Genomic DNA, 18,885 nt, shown 5'->3' on the forward strand with positions numbered 1-18,885 from the left:
TTTTACTTTTGATACTTTAGTATATTTTAGTGATTACATTTTCTTTTGATACTTAAGTGTATTTAAAACCAAATACTTTTAGACTTTTACTCAAGTTGTATTTCACTGGGTGACTTTCACTTTTACTTGAGTCATTTTCTATTAAGGTATCTTTACTTTTACTCAAATTTGAGAATTGAGTACTTTTTCCACCACTGAGTATCTGTAGACTGGGTGTGTAAAATTATACCTGATACTATATAAGGACTGTCATGGACTGATACCTGATACCAATAAAGACTGTCATGGACTAATACCTGATACTATATAAAGACTGTCATGGACTGATACCTGATACTATATAAAGACTGTCATGGACTAACCCCTTTTCTTTGCACATTGATCTGATAACAAGTTCCCTGTAGTTTATCTATCTACAGCTATCCCGAGTTTTAACCAAGTTTTAACCCATCCAGAGTTGTAACCAAGCCCGGCTTAGCTTTGATATTTGTCACTGACGACAACAGCACTCTGCATCATGGTGATGCAACACAACACTGGAACTCTTCCAAGTCAACAGCTAGCTTCCATTCTCCTCTGGGTACATTGACTCCAATACAAAACCTAGGAGGCTCATGGTTCTCACCCCCTTTCATAGACTTACACAGTAATTATGACAACTTCTAGAGGATGTCCTCCAACCTATCAGAGCTCTTGCAGCATGAACTGACATGTTGTCCATCCAATCAGAGGATCAGAGAATGAATCTAATACTGAAAGCAAAAGCTTCAGTTAGCTAGCACTGCAGTGCATAAAATGTGGTGAGTAGTTGACTAGAAGAGAGAGAAAGACAATTGTTGAAGAGTTTTGAACAAATTAATTTCTTCAAAAATTAAGGAGAAGCAAGAGAGAGAAGAGACATGCTTTTTAAAATAGTTTTCTTTCACTTATCTAGCAAATGCAGCTATCTAGTTTTGCCTACTCAAACACCTGGCTCAAACAGAGGGATGATATGTTAGCTAGCTGGCTATGATTATCCAACACAACACTGTAACTCTTCCAAGTACAGGGAAGCTTTTTACCTAGTATTGTGATAACGATGTAGGCTGTGTGTAGCAGTTATGATATGGTTTGGCATGGAAAGATTTTTCGGACCTGGTCACATACAGCTGATGTGTTGTGCATCCACAAGTGAAGGGAAAAGATAAGAGGAGGAGAGCACGTAGATGCAAGAAGGAATACAACGTAGCTGCTATGAACGTGAACTGTGTTTACGTATGATCAGGGGTGTATTTATTACGCCGATTCAATTGAAAAAGAAATGGAGATAAACATACTTGAATTTGTCCAATAGAAACTCTGGTTTGCAACTGTTGGACTAATTATTACACCCTAGATCAGCTAGATGCAGACAAGAGTGAGCAAGGCAGGATTGAATGTGTCACTGTCTGACCATGTGTTACTGTCCATCACCTGAAATGTATCTCTCGAGCTGTGTGCACCTACTGTGTTAACTTTCATTTATAGGCTGTAGCAACCTCATGATGGGTATTGGGAAAATTTGAGTATCATGTAGTAGCCTAAACCTGACGCTGTTACATTGAAACAGGCGAATGGAATATTAATGACATCCAAAATGCTGTAATAGAAAAAAGGCCCTGCTCTTGAGAAGAAAACAAATGGTCCTTCCTCATCTTAAACAGCACCGACCACCGCTGGTATAGGCATACTGGGTTTCCTTTTGCCACTATCTGGTCAGTCAGCCCACACACCTGGCCTACATAACTACATAAAAGTACAGAAAAACAAATCATGAAAATCATCATAGTATGACAGTGGCACTTGGTGGGTGGAGTTGAATAGTCTTGTGCTGTAGTCACAGATGAAACTAGGTTATATCCTATAGTATACGCCCTTGTGTTCCACCCATTCAAAGGTCCTCCAGCATCTCTCATCGAAACGATGAAACAATATTCTCCTAATCATTTCCTTATTAATGTCATGCCCTGATATGTTTCACCTGTCCTTGTGCTTGCCTCCACCCCCCTCCAGGTGTTGCAGTTCTTCCCTACTTATCCCCTGGGTATTTATACCTGTGTTTTCAGTCAGTCTGTGCCAGTTCGTCTTGTTTGTTCAAGTCAACCAGCGGTTTTCTCAGCTCCTGGTTTTCCCCAGTCTCTATTTTTCCTCGTCCTCCTGGTTTTGACCTTTGCCTGTCCTGACTCTGAGCCCGCCTGCTTGACCACTCTGCCTGACCCTGGGCCTGCCGTCCTGTACCTTTTCCGCTACTCTGGATTATCGACCCCTGCCTGCCTTCACCTGTCGTTTGCCTGACCCTGTTGAAACCTGATAATTAATCTGATGTCGTTTTGAATTCGGCCTTACGGTGTTTGGCCAAAGTCTTAAATACATTTATGGATGTCATATGGATCTAATTCTCCCCAAATCATTAAAGTAGTGTCTGGAGTAGGTAACATTGATATTTGGATAGTCAGTAATATAGGCCTTTGTAACTCCTGATATTTGTTGTCCTCATGTGGATGGTTGTTGTACATTTACAGCATCCAGTCATGAAGTTTGTTGCTACTGACCAAAGGCCACCACACATTCCTGTTTTCATTGTCATTCAGACCCGGTGGACTAGTAGTTCCATAATAGAAAATATGACAAATATATCAAATCATTTTTATATGGGCTTAATCCTCCAAGTTTAGGGAGGTCATCATGATTTCTTCTTACAGCTTATTCACTATACTTTACAACAGTTGTGTTCTATTCTCTGGACACTATAGCTTATAGGACAAAAAGGTCCATCCCTTTCCTCCATGCTGCCCTCAAAACAGATAATGTGCAATTTCTCATATAATGATCAGACAAATAGATCTCATCTCAACCTCAAAAACAGATCCGCTTTCATGTAGGAGTGGCTCTTATTATTGTATGATTTCTCCACAACAGATGTGTATCTTTATGAAGGGGGAAAGTCCACCAGAGACATGCTCCTCTCCTCTGATCATAAAACAGCAGATAAGCCTTATAGTCACAAAGGTGGAGACTAAAGTCAGTCCTCTCTCCTCAGGCCATATAATCACTGCTTTATGCGGACAAGTACAAGTCGGTACAAAAGCCCTGCTATTCCTACTTTATTTCATTAGGATCGATCGGACAATTGAACAGGGCAATGGAGAAGAAATATCCACACTTTACTTTAAGGACCTTGTTGAGCTTTCTGCTTGTGTTTTTGCTTCACAGATCAACTGAAGCGCAACAGAGTAAGTATTTCTAAACTGAAATTATTATTGGACATTGACAGGGACACAGCTTCAGGGTCTGCAGCTTTTGATATATGTTTCAGATTGGTTGTCCAATGACTTTTTTACACTTTGAATTTGGAATTCTAATTCTGGAGTTGGAATTTGTCCCAAATAAAATATAGCATTTTCTCAGTCCTTTAATCACCAATGAAACTAAGGCTATATATGTATTACCTTTATTTTCTTGTTGTTTAATTACACAAACCGTAAGGCTATCCACTTGGCACAAACCGTAAAGCTATCCACTTGGCACAAACCGTAAAGCTATCCACTTGGCACAAACTGGTTGTTTCAACATCATTTTCCAGCTTATAGTGATGTGGAATCTACGTGGGAAATACATTGGATTTGAAAAAATCATTGTAAACTGTTGTTTTGAGGGTAAAATTTCAACCACAGGATTATGTCATCCCGGTAACGAATTTTCAACATAGACAAACCTTGTATAAAATATGTTGAATTTGTACATTTGAAACAACATCTGATCTTCAATGTAATATCCACTGTAGTTGATATTACACTGACTACAACCAAAGTGGTATCATGAGAATGATTGTTGAGAAATCTTAACTTAATAGATTCACTGTTGCTATCAAAGTCATTCCAAAGGCTAGACTCAACAGAGGGACCGAGCTCCCTGCCATCCAGGACCTCTATACCAGGTGGTGTCAGAGGAAGGCCCAAGAAATGGTCAATTATAGTGGATTTATCGGTGGTGACAGTGTTTCCTAGCCTCAGTGCAGTGGGCCGCTGGGAGGAGGTGCTCTTATTCTCCATGGACTTTACAGTGTGCCAGAACTTTTTTGAGTTTGTGCTACAGGATGCAGATTTCTGCTTGAAAAAGTTAGCCTTAGCTTTCCTAACTGCCTGTGTATATTTGTTCCTAACTTCCCTGAAAAGTTGCATATCACGGGGGCTATTAGATGCTAATGCTTATTTAACATGGTGAGGAAGGCACTTTTTAGGAATAAACGGGCATCCTCTACTGACAGGATGAGGTCAATATCCTTCCAGGATACCCGGGCCAGGTCAAAGTGTTTTAGGGAGCGTTTGACAGTGTTGAGGGGTGGTTGTTTGACCGCAGACCCATTACGGATGCAGGCAATGAGGCAGTGATCGCTGAGATCTTAGTTGAAAACAGCAGAGGTGTATTTGGTGGGCGAGTTGGTTATTATGATATCTATGAGGGTGCCTGTGTTTACGGATTTGCGGTTGTACCTGGTGGGTTCATTGATAATTTGTGTGAGATTGAGGACATCAAGCTTAGATTGTAAGATGGCCGGGGTGTTAAGCATGTCACAGTTTAGGTCACCTAGCAGCACAAGCTCTGAAGATAGATGGCGGGAAATCAATTCATATATGGTGTCTAGGGCACAGCTGGGGGCAGAGGGTGGTCTATAGCAAGCGGCAACGGTGAGAGACTTGTTTCTGGAAAGATGGATTTTTAAAAGTAGAAGTTTGAATTGTTTGGGCACATACCTGGATAGTAAGACAGAACTCTGCAGGCTTTCTCGGCAGTAGATTGCAATACCGCCCCCTTTGGCAGTTCTATCTTGTCTGAAAATGTTTTAGTTAGGGATGGAGATTTCACGGTTTTTGGTGGACTTCCTAAGCCAGGATTCAGACACGGCTAGGACATCTGGGTTGGCAGAGTGTGCTAATGCAGTGAATAAAACAAACTTAGGGAGGAAGCTTCTAATGTTAACATGCATGAAACCAAGGCTTTTACGGTTACAGAAGTCAACAAATGAGTAGGAGTGGAGCTAGGCACTGCAAGGCCTGGATTAACCTCTACATCACCAGAGGAACAGAGGAGGAGTAGGATGAGGGTATGGCTAAAGACTATCAGGACTGGTCGTCTAGTGCGTTCAGAGCAGAGAGTAAAAGGAGCAGGTTTCTGGGCGTGAGAGAGTAGATTCAAGGCATAATGTACAGACAGAGGTATGGTAGGATGTGAGTACATTGGAGGTAAACCTAGGCATTGAGTAATGATGCGAGAGATATTGTCTCTAGAGATGTTTAAACCAGGTGATGGCACCGCAAATGTGGGAGGTGGAACTAAATGGTAGGTTAAGGCATATTGAGCAGGGCTAGAGGCTCTACAGTGAAATAAAGCAATAATCATTAACCAGGACAGTAATGGACAAGGCATATTGATATTAGGGAAAGGCATGCATAGCTGGGTGATCAATAGGGGTCCAGTGAGTGGTTGGGCTGGCTAGAGACACGCCGATTCAGACAGGTAGCAGGCCGGGGCTAGCAAGCTAGCAGAAGGACCTTAGAGGGACGTCTTGACGGGGAAAGTCTTTTATAGCCTCCACGTGCAGTGACGTCGATAGACCAATCGTGATGAATTAGTAGGGTTCCGAGTAGCAGAGGGGTCCAAGTCCAATTGGCAAAATAGGTATAATGGCCCAAGAAATTGGCCGATGGATCTATACAGCCAACAGTCCAATATGCTCTAGACAGCCAGAGGGCCATGGCTAGTGGATGGGCATTCAGGGGACGTCGCGATGTAGAGGCCAGATGAGTACCCCCTCGAGCATATTACGTCATAGTCCAGTCGTGAAGGATCGGCAGGGTTCCGTGCCCCGTACCGGCAGTAGAAGGTGTCCGGGTATTGTGGCCCACTAGTGGCTGATGGGCCTCTTTAGCTAGCCGGGAGAAAGGGCCTAGCATGGGCTAGCTCCAGGCTAATTGGTTCTTGTTCCGGGACCAACGTTAGCCAGTAGTCACTCAGATAGCAGCTAGCAGCGATGATCCAGGTGAAAATGTTCAGAGCTTGCGGTAGGATTCCGGGGATGTGGAGAGAAAATAGGTCCGGTATGCTCTGGTTTGAGTCACGTTGTACAAACTGGCGAGAGCTTTCCGAGCTAAAGGTTAGCTGATGACCGCTAGCAGTGGTTAGCTGACTAGTAGCTAGTGAGCTGGCTAGCTTCTGTTGGGGGATTTCGGATTCGAGGTGAATAATAGACGGGAGAGGCGGGAGACTCCGGCAGCAGCGCCGGACAGGCGGGAGACTCCGGTAGCAGCGCCGGACAGGCTGGAGACTCCGGCAGCACTGGGCAGACGGGAAGCTCCAGCAACGCTGGAGAGGAAGGCTCTGGCAGCGCTGGAGAGGCGGGAGACTCCGACAGCGCTGGAGAGGAGGAAGGCCCCGGCAGCGCTGGACAGGCGGGATGCACTGTAGGCCTGATGCGTGGTGCTGGCACTGGTGGTACTGGGCCGAGGACACGCACAGGAAGCCTGGTGCGGGGAGCTGCCACCGGAGGGCTGGTGTGTGGAGGTGGCACTGGATGGACCGGACCGTGAAGGCGTACTGGAGATCTTGAGAGCAGGGCTGGCACCAACCGCCCTGGCTGGATCTTCACCCTAGCCCGGCAGATGTGGGAAGCTGGGATGTAGCGCACCGGGCTAAGCACGCGTACTGGGGACACCGTGCGAACCATCGCATAACACGGTGCCTGACCAGTACCACGCCCGCCACGGTTAGCACTGCTAGGAGCACTGTAGTGCTGAGATGGCACAGGATGTGCAAGGCTAGGGAGATGCACAGGAGGCCTGGTGCGTGAGGCTGGCACAGTCTTCACCAGACCCTTAGCACGCACCTCAGGATGAGTATGGAGAGCTGACCCAGGTGCCATTAAATCCCTGACACGCTCCGTCGGGCGAATGTCGTGCCTCATGCACCAAACCAGCAACTCCCTCAGATCTCTCTCCTCCAATTTCCCCATTAACTCCTTCACAGTCTCTGCTTCGCTCACCTCCAACACCAGCTCTGGTTCTGAGCTCCTCCTTGGCTCCTCACGATAAACGGGGGGAGTTGGCTCAGGTCTGACTCCTGACTCTGCCACACTCCCCCTGTGCCCCCCCCCCAAGAAGTGTTTGGGGCTGACTCTCGGGCCTCCGTCCGCACCGCCGTGCTTGCTTCGCAACCTCATTCTCCTGTAACCTTCCGCGCACTGCTCCATCGAATCCCAGGCGGGCTCCGGCACTCTCCCTGGGTCGACCGCCCACCTGTCTATTTCCTCCCAAGTAGTATAGTCCATATTGCCGTCCAAACCGTCCTCCCATGTCCATTCCTCTTTTCGCTGCTGTTGCCCGTTACCACGCCGCTTGGTCCTGTTGTGGTGGGTGATTCTGTAACGGTTTTCTTTAGGTGAAGGAGAAGCGGACCAAAATACAGCGTGGTTTCTTTGATTCATGTTTAATAACAAAAGATAAACACGAACACTACAAAAATAATAAACGCGGAAAACCAAAAAACAGCCCTATCTGGTGCAAAACACAGAGACAGGAACAATCACCCACAAACACACAGTGAAACCCAGGCTACCTAAATATGGTTCCCAATCAGAGACAATGACTAACACCTGCCTCTGATTGAGAACCATATCAGGCCAGACATAGAAATAGACAAACAATACATCCAACATAGAATGCCCACTCAGATCACACCCTGACCAACCAAAACATAGAAACATACAAAGCAAACTATGGTCAGGGTGTGACAAAGACGAGGACAAAAGATGTCTGACTGCTACGCCATCTTGGATTCAGGATTTTTGCAATACATTAAATAGCCTTTTAACTTTTCTACAGGTTAACAAATTATATGTTGGATTCATGTCTCCATCTCAACCGTAATATAAGTTAAATACATAAAATAATAGGATTAAGCTAGTGGCCCAGATCTAACTATCCAAGCAGTAGATAAATCTCCTTTAAATGTTGATTTTTGGTTGCGTTGTCAACCAAACACAATTCAATATTACTTTTGTTAGGCAGTAAATAGCCTAATGTTAAGGATATCTTGAAAACAAATGTAACAATATTTATTCAACCTTACAATGAGTAACACATCCATGGCCACATGTTGAGGTTACCCTAATGTAAGTATAAATGTCTTCCTATGTAATCATAGAAAGCATGCTTGTTCAGGGTCGCAGGTCTGTGGAAATCTTCACAATTGCTGTAATAATCTGCACAGAATCTCAAACAGCATTGATCACTTACAGTATGTTCTTTAATGTAACACATGAAGTTGTTTAATGAATACAAAGATCTGACCTTGTATTACCATTTGAACTTTGTTGTGCTTTTAAATGGTTGAAAGTGCTGTGATAACACATTGAGAAGTCAACAAACTTCTGACTGTCTTTTTGAGTTGGTGAAAATAGGTTGGAATCTCATTCATCAACGTACAGTATCTTCCAAATGACCCAATTCTCCATGTTTAAATGACGTGGTGTTCCCAGTGGGATAATATCCATAGAGTTCAAACACATTTTGCTTGAATGATACTTTCATTGAAAACAGACAATTATTTTACTTTATGTTACATAATTTGGGTACTGTTCAGTTATTGTTATACTACTGTTATATTATTGTCTTTTCTCTCTTCCATCGCAGTATGCTCCATACCTGGGGCAACGCCTCCCACTATTAGAGAGAACAACGCTGTTGGTGCTGTTGTGACCACAATCACCACAGAAGAAGGGGTGACCATAATTATTGCCAGTAATCCTGCAGACTCTTTTGGTCTGAATGGCAATGATCTTACAGCGGTAAAAGTTTTGGACTATGAGGTATGTTATCACTTTTTTAGCATGAATAGGTTTTCATCTTGGATCTAGATTAAGCTACGAAAGGCACATGTGTTGTTGGGTACACTTAATTCCCTTGGCTCTGCTGGTGCCTTTTCCACAGTAATTAGCCCCTTTCTTGCAGTTGATTATGAATATAGTCAATTGTATAATGCAGATGAGAAGTTGGTGTAATTTTGTTTATTTCACAGACTAAAACGTCTTTCACCATTGACCTTCTTTGTACAAAAGGTGACCAATTTGTAAGTGCACTTTCTTCTACTTTTAAAGATCGATATGTTGTGGGAGTGGCTACCCTATGGGCAAGCTGGACCAATAAATACATTATATAGAAAAGAAATTACAATAAAAAGTAATGTCCATAATACATTGATTGACATTATAATAAAAATCATTTGGATTTGAGATTCATTCAGTCATAACTGGGGGTTATTATTAGATTTATAACATATGGCATGCAATATTAAACTTAAGTTAAACCTAATTTTACTTATATACCTCTATGGAGTCAGTAATTCAAATGTGATCTTCATTCCAGCTCACTCTAATAGTAGTGGTACTTATTGAGAATGTGAATGACAACCCGCCAGTATTTGCAGAAAGCCAGTACACTCTCAATGTCGATGAGGTGAGTGCATATTTCTTTCTCGGTTAGTGTACTTCATTATCAGTCATAGGGAAGTTAGATCACGTTTTTAGCTAGTCAGTCAAACAGTTAAGATAAATAGTTAAGCAGATAAACAGTTAAGCAGATAAACAGTTTAGCAGTTGGTATACTAGCCATGAGTACTTTACCATATTTCTAGAATCCTGTTAAGGTTTCATGGTAGAATGTCTGATTCCATTTACTCTATTCTATATATAAAACATATTTAAAAAACTACTCGTGACAGAAATAAACACTGTATGTGTTATTTTCTTTGGACCAGTTGTCACCTGTAGGCAAAAGTGTCGGTGCAATTGTAGCAACAGATGCAGATAAGGATCGACTCTATTACAGCCTAGTGCCAGATACAGTAAGTCCCCATCCTCATCCTGTCTAAATATGAGAGCGAATACTAAAAGAAAATGCTCCTCCCAGCCATACATAACTTATCGAAAAATAAAATAATGTCCTTTTAAATTCTCACAGGAGGGTTTTAGACTGCAAGAAAACAGCCCAAATATACTAGTGCAACATGTTCTTGACTATGACGCAGCGACAAGTGTGACACTTATATTATCTGCTCAGGTGAGTGCTTGTTCTGTTTTTATAGTTCTTGTAATGAAAGTGATTGATTGTTTGGGGCCGTGGAATAATAAACTGTATTGGTTGAAACCATCATCTATTTGACGGCATCCAAGCTTTAGATCTTCACCGAGTCCTTTTGTTGTGTTTTTTTTTAGGATACCCCCACATCCACACCACCTTCATTCACTGCCACAGCCACTATCCATGTCAACATCATGGACATTGACAACCGTCCACCATGGTTTCAGCCCTGCACAGAAACCATAGTTGACATGTCCAAAATCTGCCTCAGCTCTGGATATACAGGAACAGTCAACTTAACAGAGCAAGTGGTGCGTCCACCATCCTCTCCCCTCAAAAACAACAACGTTGTTATAATCTTATAATACATCTGACTAATATTCACAATCTACTCAGTAAAGCTAGCCATCATTATGTGTTTAGCTTAGCCCATGACATTATTGGATTGAAATAGTAGTGACAGTAGCCACAGTAAGTAATGCAAAGTCTCATTTACGTCCCAGGTTGGTGCATTGCCATTGCTGCCAGGTCCGGTGCATGCCATTGATGGTGACAAAGGCTTAAATGTGGCTATAATGTACAGATTTCCAACCGGTAAGCATCATGAATATTCAACATTTTACATGTAAATACTCTCAGAAATATCACGATCATTGATACTGACAGACTCGGCTATAATTCACAGAGCAACTATCTCACCTATAGGCCTGGCCAACAACACATTTCTTCTCCAATGAATATACCTCTACTAACAGGGCTCTCACGTTTCTTTTTTTCTCTTTTTAAGGGTCTGAATCTGACATTTTTCAGATCAATCAGAACACTGGGGACATCACCATGTCGAAGGCGGCAGATATAGCGGGCCCACTGACCTTAACAGTTTTGGTAATTCAAAGTTTCTCTGAATGAATCCATAATGTCCATATAGACCTCTACCAACCATATAGTTGATACACGCTTAGAAAAAAAGGTGCCATCTAGAATTGAAAAGGGTTTTTCGGTTGTCGCCATAGGAGAAGCTTTTGAAGAACTCCTTTTGGTTCCAGGTGGAACCCTGTTGGATTCCCTGTAGAACCCATTTCACAGAGGGTTCTACATGGAACCCAAAATAGTTCTACCTCAAACCAAAAAGGGTTCTCCTATGGGGACAGAAGCAGAACCCTTTTGGAACCCTTTTTCCTAAGAGTGTGTAGTTAATAACCTCTTATTGCAATTAATATAATTATGCAGTTGACATCACATGATTATGTTTTTGCGGCACAGATACAATCATTGATAGAAAATGTTAACGCGGTTTTTATGCTCAGGCTTTACAGACATCCAACGGCGACCAGTTTGCGACCACAACGGTCACTATCGTTGTTGTGAAAAAGAGTGTGAACCCGCCGCAGTTTGAGAAGATGGAGTATGAGGGCTTCATCTCTGCAGACGCGGGTGTAGACAGCATGGTTCTGGAGAGCAAAGCCTCCAACAGGCCACTCAAGGTCCAGGCCAAGGACACAGACTATGCTGATGTACGGTCTATTCCCTTGTGTCGGTAGCAGTGAAAACATATTGCACATGTAAAGTACAGATCTCAGACAAAAGGTTGCAATTAATGTGTGACTTCGATATTAATTGGAGATATTTTATTTTTTATAGAGACCTCAAGTATGCTACAGATGATATTGATATTGATCACACTAACTCGAAATATGATCTTTAGTTAGCATACATTTCCCATTTCAGGGACCTTATTTCATGGTACCCCTATCTAACATTATGGCTAACCAATCCTTCTCTACAGGGCATCAACCCTGATGTGAGATATGAGGTTCAGGGAAGCACTGAATTCTCCATTACCCCGCAAGGCTTCATCCTCATGACTAAAAACGTTATGCCAGGCACTGTTTCCATGAATGTGAGTGTGTTCTGTTCCCTTTAAGCCAAAACAACAACCTACAAATAAACTAGAGTAAAGTCAACTGAAGGTGTTTGAGTAAGACGTTAGAAAAAACTATCTTGTACTTAGACTTTCAATGTTTAACTTTTTGATTGTTTGCTCAGTTGCATGCCATCGACTCATCCAATGCAGAATCAACTACAGCATCTCTCACGGTGGAGGTCATGCCAGGTAAAACCCATTCATGTAGCTAATATACTTACATAGTTATAAATAACACTGGGTTGCCTATGACACTCCCTGCTCTCCATTAATTACACGCAAATCACTTGCTATTGCACGCCCTATGTCATTCTCCATGCTATGGAGGGACAGAGATGGGGAGGGGGTCCATGCTGAACAGCTGCTGACACTGCTCTCCTCCCAGGGATTACAACCATGGCCCCAACCACCACTGACATGGCCACCACTGACATGGCCACCACTGACATGGCCACCACTGACATGGCCACCACTGACATGGCCACCACTGACATGGCTACTGCCACCCATGCCGCCATTAACTCCACAACAGGTACCCACATGGAAAAATACTACAGTTTACTATAGAATATTATAGTATTTACTATAGAATTCTCTAGTAAACTGTAGTAAATGGTAGTATACTGTAGAATACTATACTCCACACTGTAATATCCCTCGATCATGTCTAGTACTTACTTTAGAATCTTGTAGTATACTGTAGAATACTATACTACACACTGTAGTATCCCCCTTGATTGTGTAGCGCTTACTTTATAATTTAGTAGTATATTGGAGAATACGATAGTAAATGCTACAGTATCCACATTTAAACACTGTAGTACTAAAGTGAAGTAAATAATGCAAAAACACTACAGTGTCTGCTAAAACACTATAGTTTTTAACTATAGTAATATTACAGCATTTCAATTGCATACACCCCACCCATTCCTATCCACCATATACCCAGTTTGTGCTACCCATGAGTGAGAAACCTACATGCCAAGTATAGACCACATATTGTGTTCCCTACAGGTTACACTAAAACACCTCTGTCCATCATGCTCCAGATGTCAGACTGATATAAACTCAACCTCACGTTCCACACAACATCAACATACCTCACTTATAAACACAACGTAACCCTGATTAACATGTGCCCTATCCCCAACCCTTACCCTAATCCGGGTTCGGATCCTCCCCCTCCCCTCCCACTTACTAAACATAACACTACTATTGGCATCTACAAACAGTTCTTTATACTTTTACCTTTCTAAACTTTGCTACTATTTTAACTCTTCTCCCACAAACTACTTTTAACTGATCTAGTTGGCACTCTTCTTTCCTTTATTAACAAAAATAAAGAAATATATAAAATATAAATACAATAGAAAATGTTTGAATTTAGATATTAATTCAAATGTTTTTTTTGCTAAATGATATGCATTCAGTGGTCAGTTTAGTAGGTACACCTCCCCGTTCATTAAAATGGTTCACTCCTACAGACAGCGAGTCACATGGCAGACAGGCATCGAGGCATTCAGTTACTGATTGAAAGTTAGAATGGGAAAAACGAGTGACCTAAGCGACTTTGAGCTTGGAATAATCGTCAGTGCCAAGCACGCCAGTTCCAGTATCTAAGAAACGGCCGGCCTCCTGGGCTTTTCACACACAACAGTGTCTAGGGTTACCGAAAATGGTGCGACAAACAAAAAACATCCAGTCAGCGGTAGTCCTGTGGGCGAAAAAACAGCTTGTTGATGAGAGGTCAAAGGAGAATGGCAAAAATTTTACAAGCTAACAGGCGGGTCACAAACTAGCAAATAATGTCTCAGTACAACAGGGGTGTGCAGAACGGCATCTCGGCAATGCACAACTCGTCGGTCCTTGTCACTGATGGGCTATTGCAGCAGACAACCACACCGGGTTTCACTGCCATCAGCTAAAAACAAGAAGAAGCGGCTCCAGTGGACACGCGATCACCAACGCTGGACAACTGAAGAGCGGAAAAACTTTGCCTGGTCTGACAAATCCTGGTTCCTGTTTTGGCATGATTATGGCAGAGTCATAAGCCTATTCCTGATTGAAAATATTTGGCATGGGTCCTCAAATCCTCAAAAAGTTATACAGCTGCACCATCGAGAGCATCCTGACTGGTTGCATCACCGCTTGGTATGGTGACTGCTTAACAGCTTCTACCACCAAGCCACAAGGCTGCTGAACAGCTAATCAAATGGCTACCTGGACGATTTGCATTGACCCCCCCCTTTTTTATACACTGCTGCTACTCATTCTTTATTATCTATTATCTATGCATAGTCATTTTACCCCTACCTATATGTATATATTACCTTAATTACCTCGACTAACCTGTACCCCCGCACATTGACTCGTACTGGTACCCCCTGTATGCAGCCTCGCTATTGTTATTTTTAAATATATATATATATATACACATGTTTTTTATTAACCTTTATTTAACTAACCAAGTCAGTTAAGAACAAATTCTTATTTACAATGACGTACTACACCGGCCAAACCCGAAAGACGCTGGGCCAATTGTGCATCGCCCTGTGGGACTGCCTGGAATCATACCAGGGTGTCTGTAATGACGCCTCTAGCTTTAGACCGCTGCGCCACTCGGGAGCCCTATTTATTGTTGCTCTTTTATTTTTTACTTCAGTTTATTATGTAAATATTTTTCTTAACTCGTATTCTTCTTAAAACTGCATTGTTGGTTAACGGCTTGTAAGTAAGCAGTTCATGGTAAGGTATTCGGCGCATGTGACAAAGAAAATGCTATTTTATTTTGATAGTCAGGATTTAACGTAAGAAGCATGAGTCCACGGCCCCACCCTGCCTGGTGTCAACGGTACAGGCTGGTGGCGGTGATGTAATGGTGTGGGGAACATTTTCCTGGCACACGTTAGGTCCCTTGATACCAATTGAGTAACGATTCCATTTCAAGCTGTTCTGGAGGCAAAGGTGGGTCTGACCCAGAACTAAATTGGTGTACCTAATAAAAACTCCCCTCTACCCACGCAATGCACCCGTAATAACAAGCCTTGAGTTAAACACATCCTCCCTCCTTGCCCTCTGACTGTCTTGCCTCCCCCTCTCATCCCATGAAATGACATGGATAGAAAAGACTAGAATCTCTGAACTATCCAATCAGGCTCCAGTCCTCCTACCTACCTACAGGTTATAGAAAAGAGCAGAAGCTCTGAACTATCCGTTCAGACTCCTCCAGCCCTTCCTACCTACAGGTAATGGAAAATTGCTCTTTTTGTATTTGTCCAGTAGGTTTCCACAGGGAGAAAGCCCCCACTTCTATGTCAAAGATAATCAAATAAAAACGCTGTAGTAAATACTCCAGAAATGTCCTCAAGAACACTACAGTAATTACTACAGTGAATACTATAGTATATAAATATAGCAATACTACAGTATTTATACCATAGTATACTATAGTATTTTTTCATGAATCCCCTAACCACCCTTCTTTTTCTCTCAGGAGACCAAACACAACCTCACTGATAATGCCTATTGCTGCTGCCTATGCTTCTTACACAAGGTCACACACAGTCATTTCGCTTGGCTTGTCAACACCTCCCAAAATCCATTCACTGATTGTAAAACCAATGTCCGAAGGTTGCAAACCTGCGCTTACCCAAGCTTGCTGAAATTATACTCACACATAATGTTAGAGGTATTTCTTTGGACATTCCTGTGGTTATTGTTAAACCCCTTCGCTAATTCACCTTTTGTAAGTGTTTTAGGGGGGAGTGGGCCATAGAGATGTATATATACAATATTATACAATAGTTTACCATATTTGATTAGTCTCTAGAAAGAACGTTTTCCCCGACCAAGATGGCTGTCCTGTAGACATATTAGCTGGATGCCAATGTCCATTCTTGTGTTGTATTTATTTCTGTGAGGGGCAGCATGTTTTAAACATTGTGTTTGACCTTGGACCTGCAGAAGGGGCTCTAGGGGCCCCAGGTGGGTATGGTCCTGGGGACATGGCTGCCCTGGGTGCTAGCCTGGCTGTGTTACTGGTCATCTCTATGGTCGTCATCGGCCTGCTCGTCTTCCGCATCCAGAAGGGCAAGACAGATTGGAGGAAGCTGTCAGAGGCCAACATCTTCCGTAGCTCTGTGAGTTCATTCTACACTACAAGAAGAAATAGCAATGCAAAGCTTTTAAAAGCAACACTCAGAAAATAAATTGCTATCTTGAACCTTAAAGGGTTATTCTACTGTCCCCATATGATAACCCTTTGAAGAACCCTTTTTGGGTCCAGGTAGAACCCTTTTGAGTTCCATGTAGAACCCTTACCACAGAGGGTTCTACATGGAAACTAAAAGGGTTCTATCTGGAAACAAAAATGGTTCTACCTGGAAACAGAAAGGGTTATCCTATGTGGACAGCTTAAAACCATTTTGAAGTGTAGTAATCAATTGATGGCAAAAAATATATATTTGTGTTAAAGATTTTTGCTCTGCCTCCCTAAATGCAGTCTGTTCTGACTGGTACATTGCTTGTTTACAGCTTGGGAAAGGTCCCGGCGAACTCAAGGATGGGGTGCAGTACACCAACGAGGGCTTCCAGAATGACGGAGACACTAGCAGCGTGGGATCCAAAGGCCCAGAGGAGATGGATGGGAAGCGGTCCATCGGGAATGGAGTGACCTCCAGAGCTGTGGAGGAGAATGTCATGAAGGTCTCGGCTCCACTGTACTCCAACCTTCTGCTTGACACCAGCAGCCTGGCAGGGTCCGATAAGGCCGACAGCGAGAAGGAGGTGAAGCCCATCCTGACCAAGGAGAGGCGTGTGGAGGAGGGCTACAAGTCAGTCTGGTTCAAAGAGGACATCGACCCCAATGCCAAGGAGGAAGTGGTCATCATACCTGACAATGGGGAGCGGGAAGGTGACGACGATGATGATGATGAAGAAGAGGAGGGGTTTAGAGAGGAGGAAGAAGAATATGACAACTCGTCACCACAGACCCCAAAGGTGTTGTTCTCTGATGCTGATATGGATGATGGCCGTGGAGTGAGGTTTGAGGATTCTGAGAAAGAAAAGTTCCAGACGTCTGACCTGTGAGGAGTAGAGGGGTAGGCCTGCACTGGATTTAGCTTGCCTTGTCTGTTTGGGTGGGTGAGGTTTTATTTTTTCGTTCAGTTGTGCCGGGTAAGCTAAATATTGCGCAATTGGGGCCCCATTTATAATTGTTGTGTAAATTCCACACTAAATATCTGTGTGCGCCATTTCTGAAAATAATACGTACGTCTAAACATATTGAGATTTCTAAACTTGGCACATGCCCTACAACACACATTTTTACCATTATAATTCAGACCTGTCGTTAAACTGTGCACACATGGACAAGCATTCTAACTCTGTCAGAAAAAGTCCTTTCATTCACCTTTTATAGTGACAATAACACCCTTTATTTGCTGTATAATTTGGAACTATTGGAATTAGGCCACGTAGGTTTCTGAAAGAAAGAGTAATGGCAAATTTGATTACATTTTGTAGAGGTGTGTGCAGAATGTTTTAGTTTTTTACAGTGACTTTTTCAAACTTAACATTCATGCTGCCTATAGTGAGTGCCAAGCACTTTATTGATTGTATATTCAAAACATTTTACTTTGACAGTGTGTGTATAGGCTACAGTATTGCTGTGCAATAGGAGCGTGACATCATAGCCTGTTTAAGCCTATACCAAGACAGGAGATAGAAACACAATCATCGATTGGTACACTAAATATTGAACAACAATTTGTCTTTTGCGTAAAACTGTGGGCTGTAGCATTTTACTTAAAACTACTTTTCTATTTACTGTGTTGGCAGACTGTTTTAATCTTTTGCAGTAACATTCTGTATTTAGCAAAGGACTGTGACAATTTCTGAAGGAGAAATGATGGTAAATTGTTGTGGACCTGTCAGCAGAATGTCTGACCTCAACAATGTTTTACGTTGACTCTCCCCCCAACCTAATATGCTGGACTGCCCGGGAAGGTGAGACATTTATTCTGCAATGGTTATGAAAATAAAATAAATAGGAATAGATTCCTATGTCTAATCATTCAACAACAAAAAATGAACAGAAATTGCTTCATCTTGTTATTATGTTTTTATGAATAAGCATGTCATAATAGCAACCATTTGCACAAAATACTTATGCCGTGTTCACATGCTAGTCGGAACTAGAAAACCAGCACATTTTTGACTTGCTAACTGGTTGTAGTTATACACGTGTCGCGTTCAACCTGTTAGCAAGTCAGACATTTCTGAGTTTCCTAGTTCCGATGAGCACGTGAACACAGCATTACTGGCCTGCTTGCAATACAATACTTCAACCACTAGACAATGTGTGTGCGCGTGGTGTAAAGTTTGCGTGGAGGGACATTCTCAAGTTAATTTGGATAAATGCCCAAAAACTGTTTCGGGGTATATTTTGTATGTACGCAACATTTATAAATGAGGTCCCTGAAGTGCTGTACTGTATGTGAAAGAAAGAAATGCTCTTTTCTGCACCAGGATCCCACCTGTCTGAAGCATCACATCAACCTTTTACTGCACTGGGCCAAATCAGGGTCACACAGAGTGTTTCTTGGTAGTCTTAAACAAATCTACTTTGAAACAAAGTATACACTTCACACACATGGTTATGGGCTTAGAAAAAGAAGACACCTGCATCATGTCAGATATTGAGTTAAAATGTATTCAATTTTGAGCATCCCAATATTACACTTTATATACATCACAGCAGATTGAAATATAACAAAACCGGTTGACGTAGAAACACTGGATTTTCAACAG

At 42.5% G+C, this 18,885-nt stretch overlaps 1 protein-coding gene and 1 non-coding gene across 3 annotated transcripts; both read left to right on the plus strand.

Annotated features, from left to right (window-relative positions):
- Window positions 1-3,020: 3,020 nt before the first annotated feature.
- cdhr5b (cadherin-related family member 5b) lies at window positions 3,021-18,570 on the plus strand. 2 transcript variants are annotated; one of them, XM_024384729.2, is made up of 15 exons: window positions 3,021-3,251; window positions 8,706-8,881; window positions 9,091-9,141; window positions 9,438-9,527; window positions 9,829-9,915; window positions 10,032-10,130; window positions 10,286-10,462; window positions 10,655-10,745; window positions 10,939-11,036; window positions 11,459-11,665; window positions 11,938-12,051; window positions 12,198-12,264; window positions 12,461-12,607; window positions 16,039-16,214; window positions 16,609-18,570. In XM_024384729.2, exons 1-15 carry the CDS (start codon window positions 3,161-3,163, stop codon window positions 17,161-17,163), a joined length of 2,226 nt encoding a protein of 741 aa, XP_024240497.1. In that variant the 5' UTR covers window positions 3,021-3,160; the 3' UTR covers window positions 17,164-18,570. The 2 variants fall into 2 exon arrangements, with proteins under 2 accessions (XP_024240497.1, XP_024240577.1); XM_024384809.2 differs by lacking the exon at window positions 12,461-12,607 and having other exon boundaries at window positions 3,022-3,251.
- LOC112261771 lies at window positions 15,327-15,380 on the plus strand. The gene has a single exon (XR_002955209.1). It is a non-coding gene; the product is annotated as a U7 small nuclear RNA (small nuclear RNA).
- Window positions 18,571-18,885: the final 315 nt, after the last annotated feature.

The sequence above is a fragment of the Oncorhynchus tshawytscha genome, linkage group LG01 (assembly GCF_018296145.1).
Source record: "Oncorhynchus tshawytscha isolate Ot180627B linkage group LG01, Otsh_v2.0, whole genome shotgun sequence".
NCBI lineage: Eukaryota > Metazoa > Chordata > Actinopteri > Salmoniformes > Salmonidae > Oncorhynchus > Oncorhynchus tshawytscha.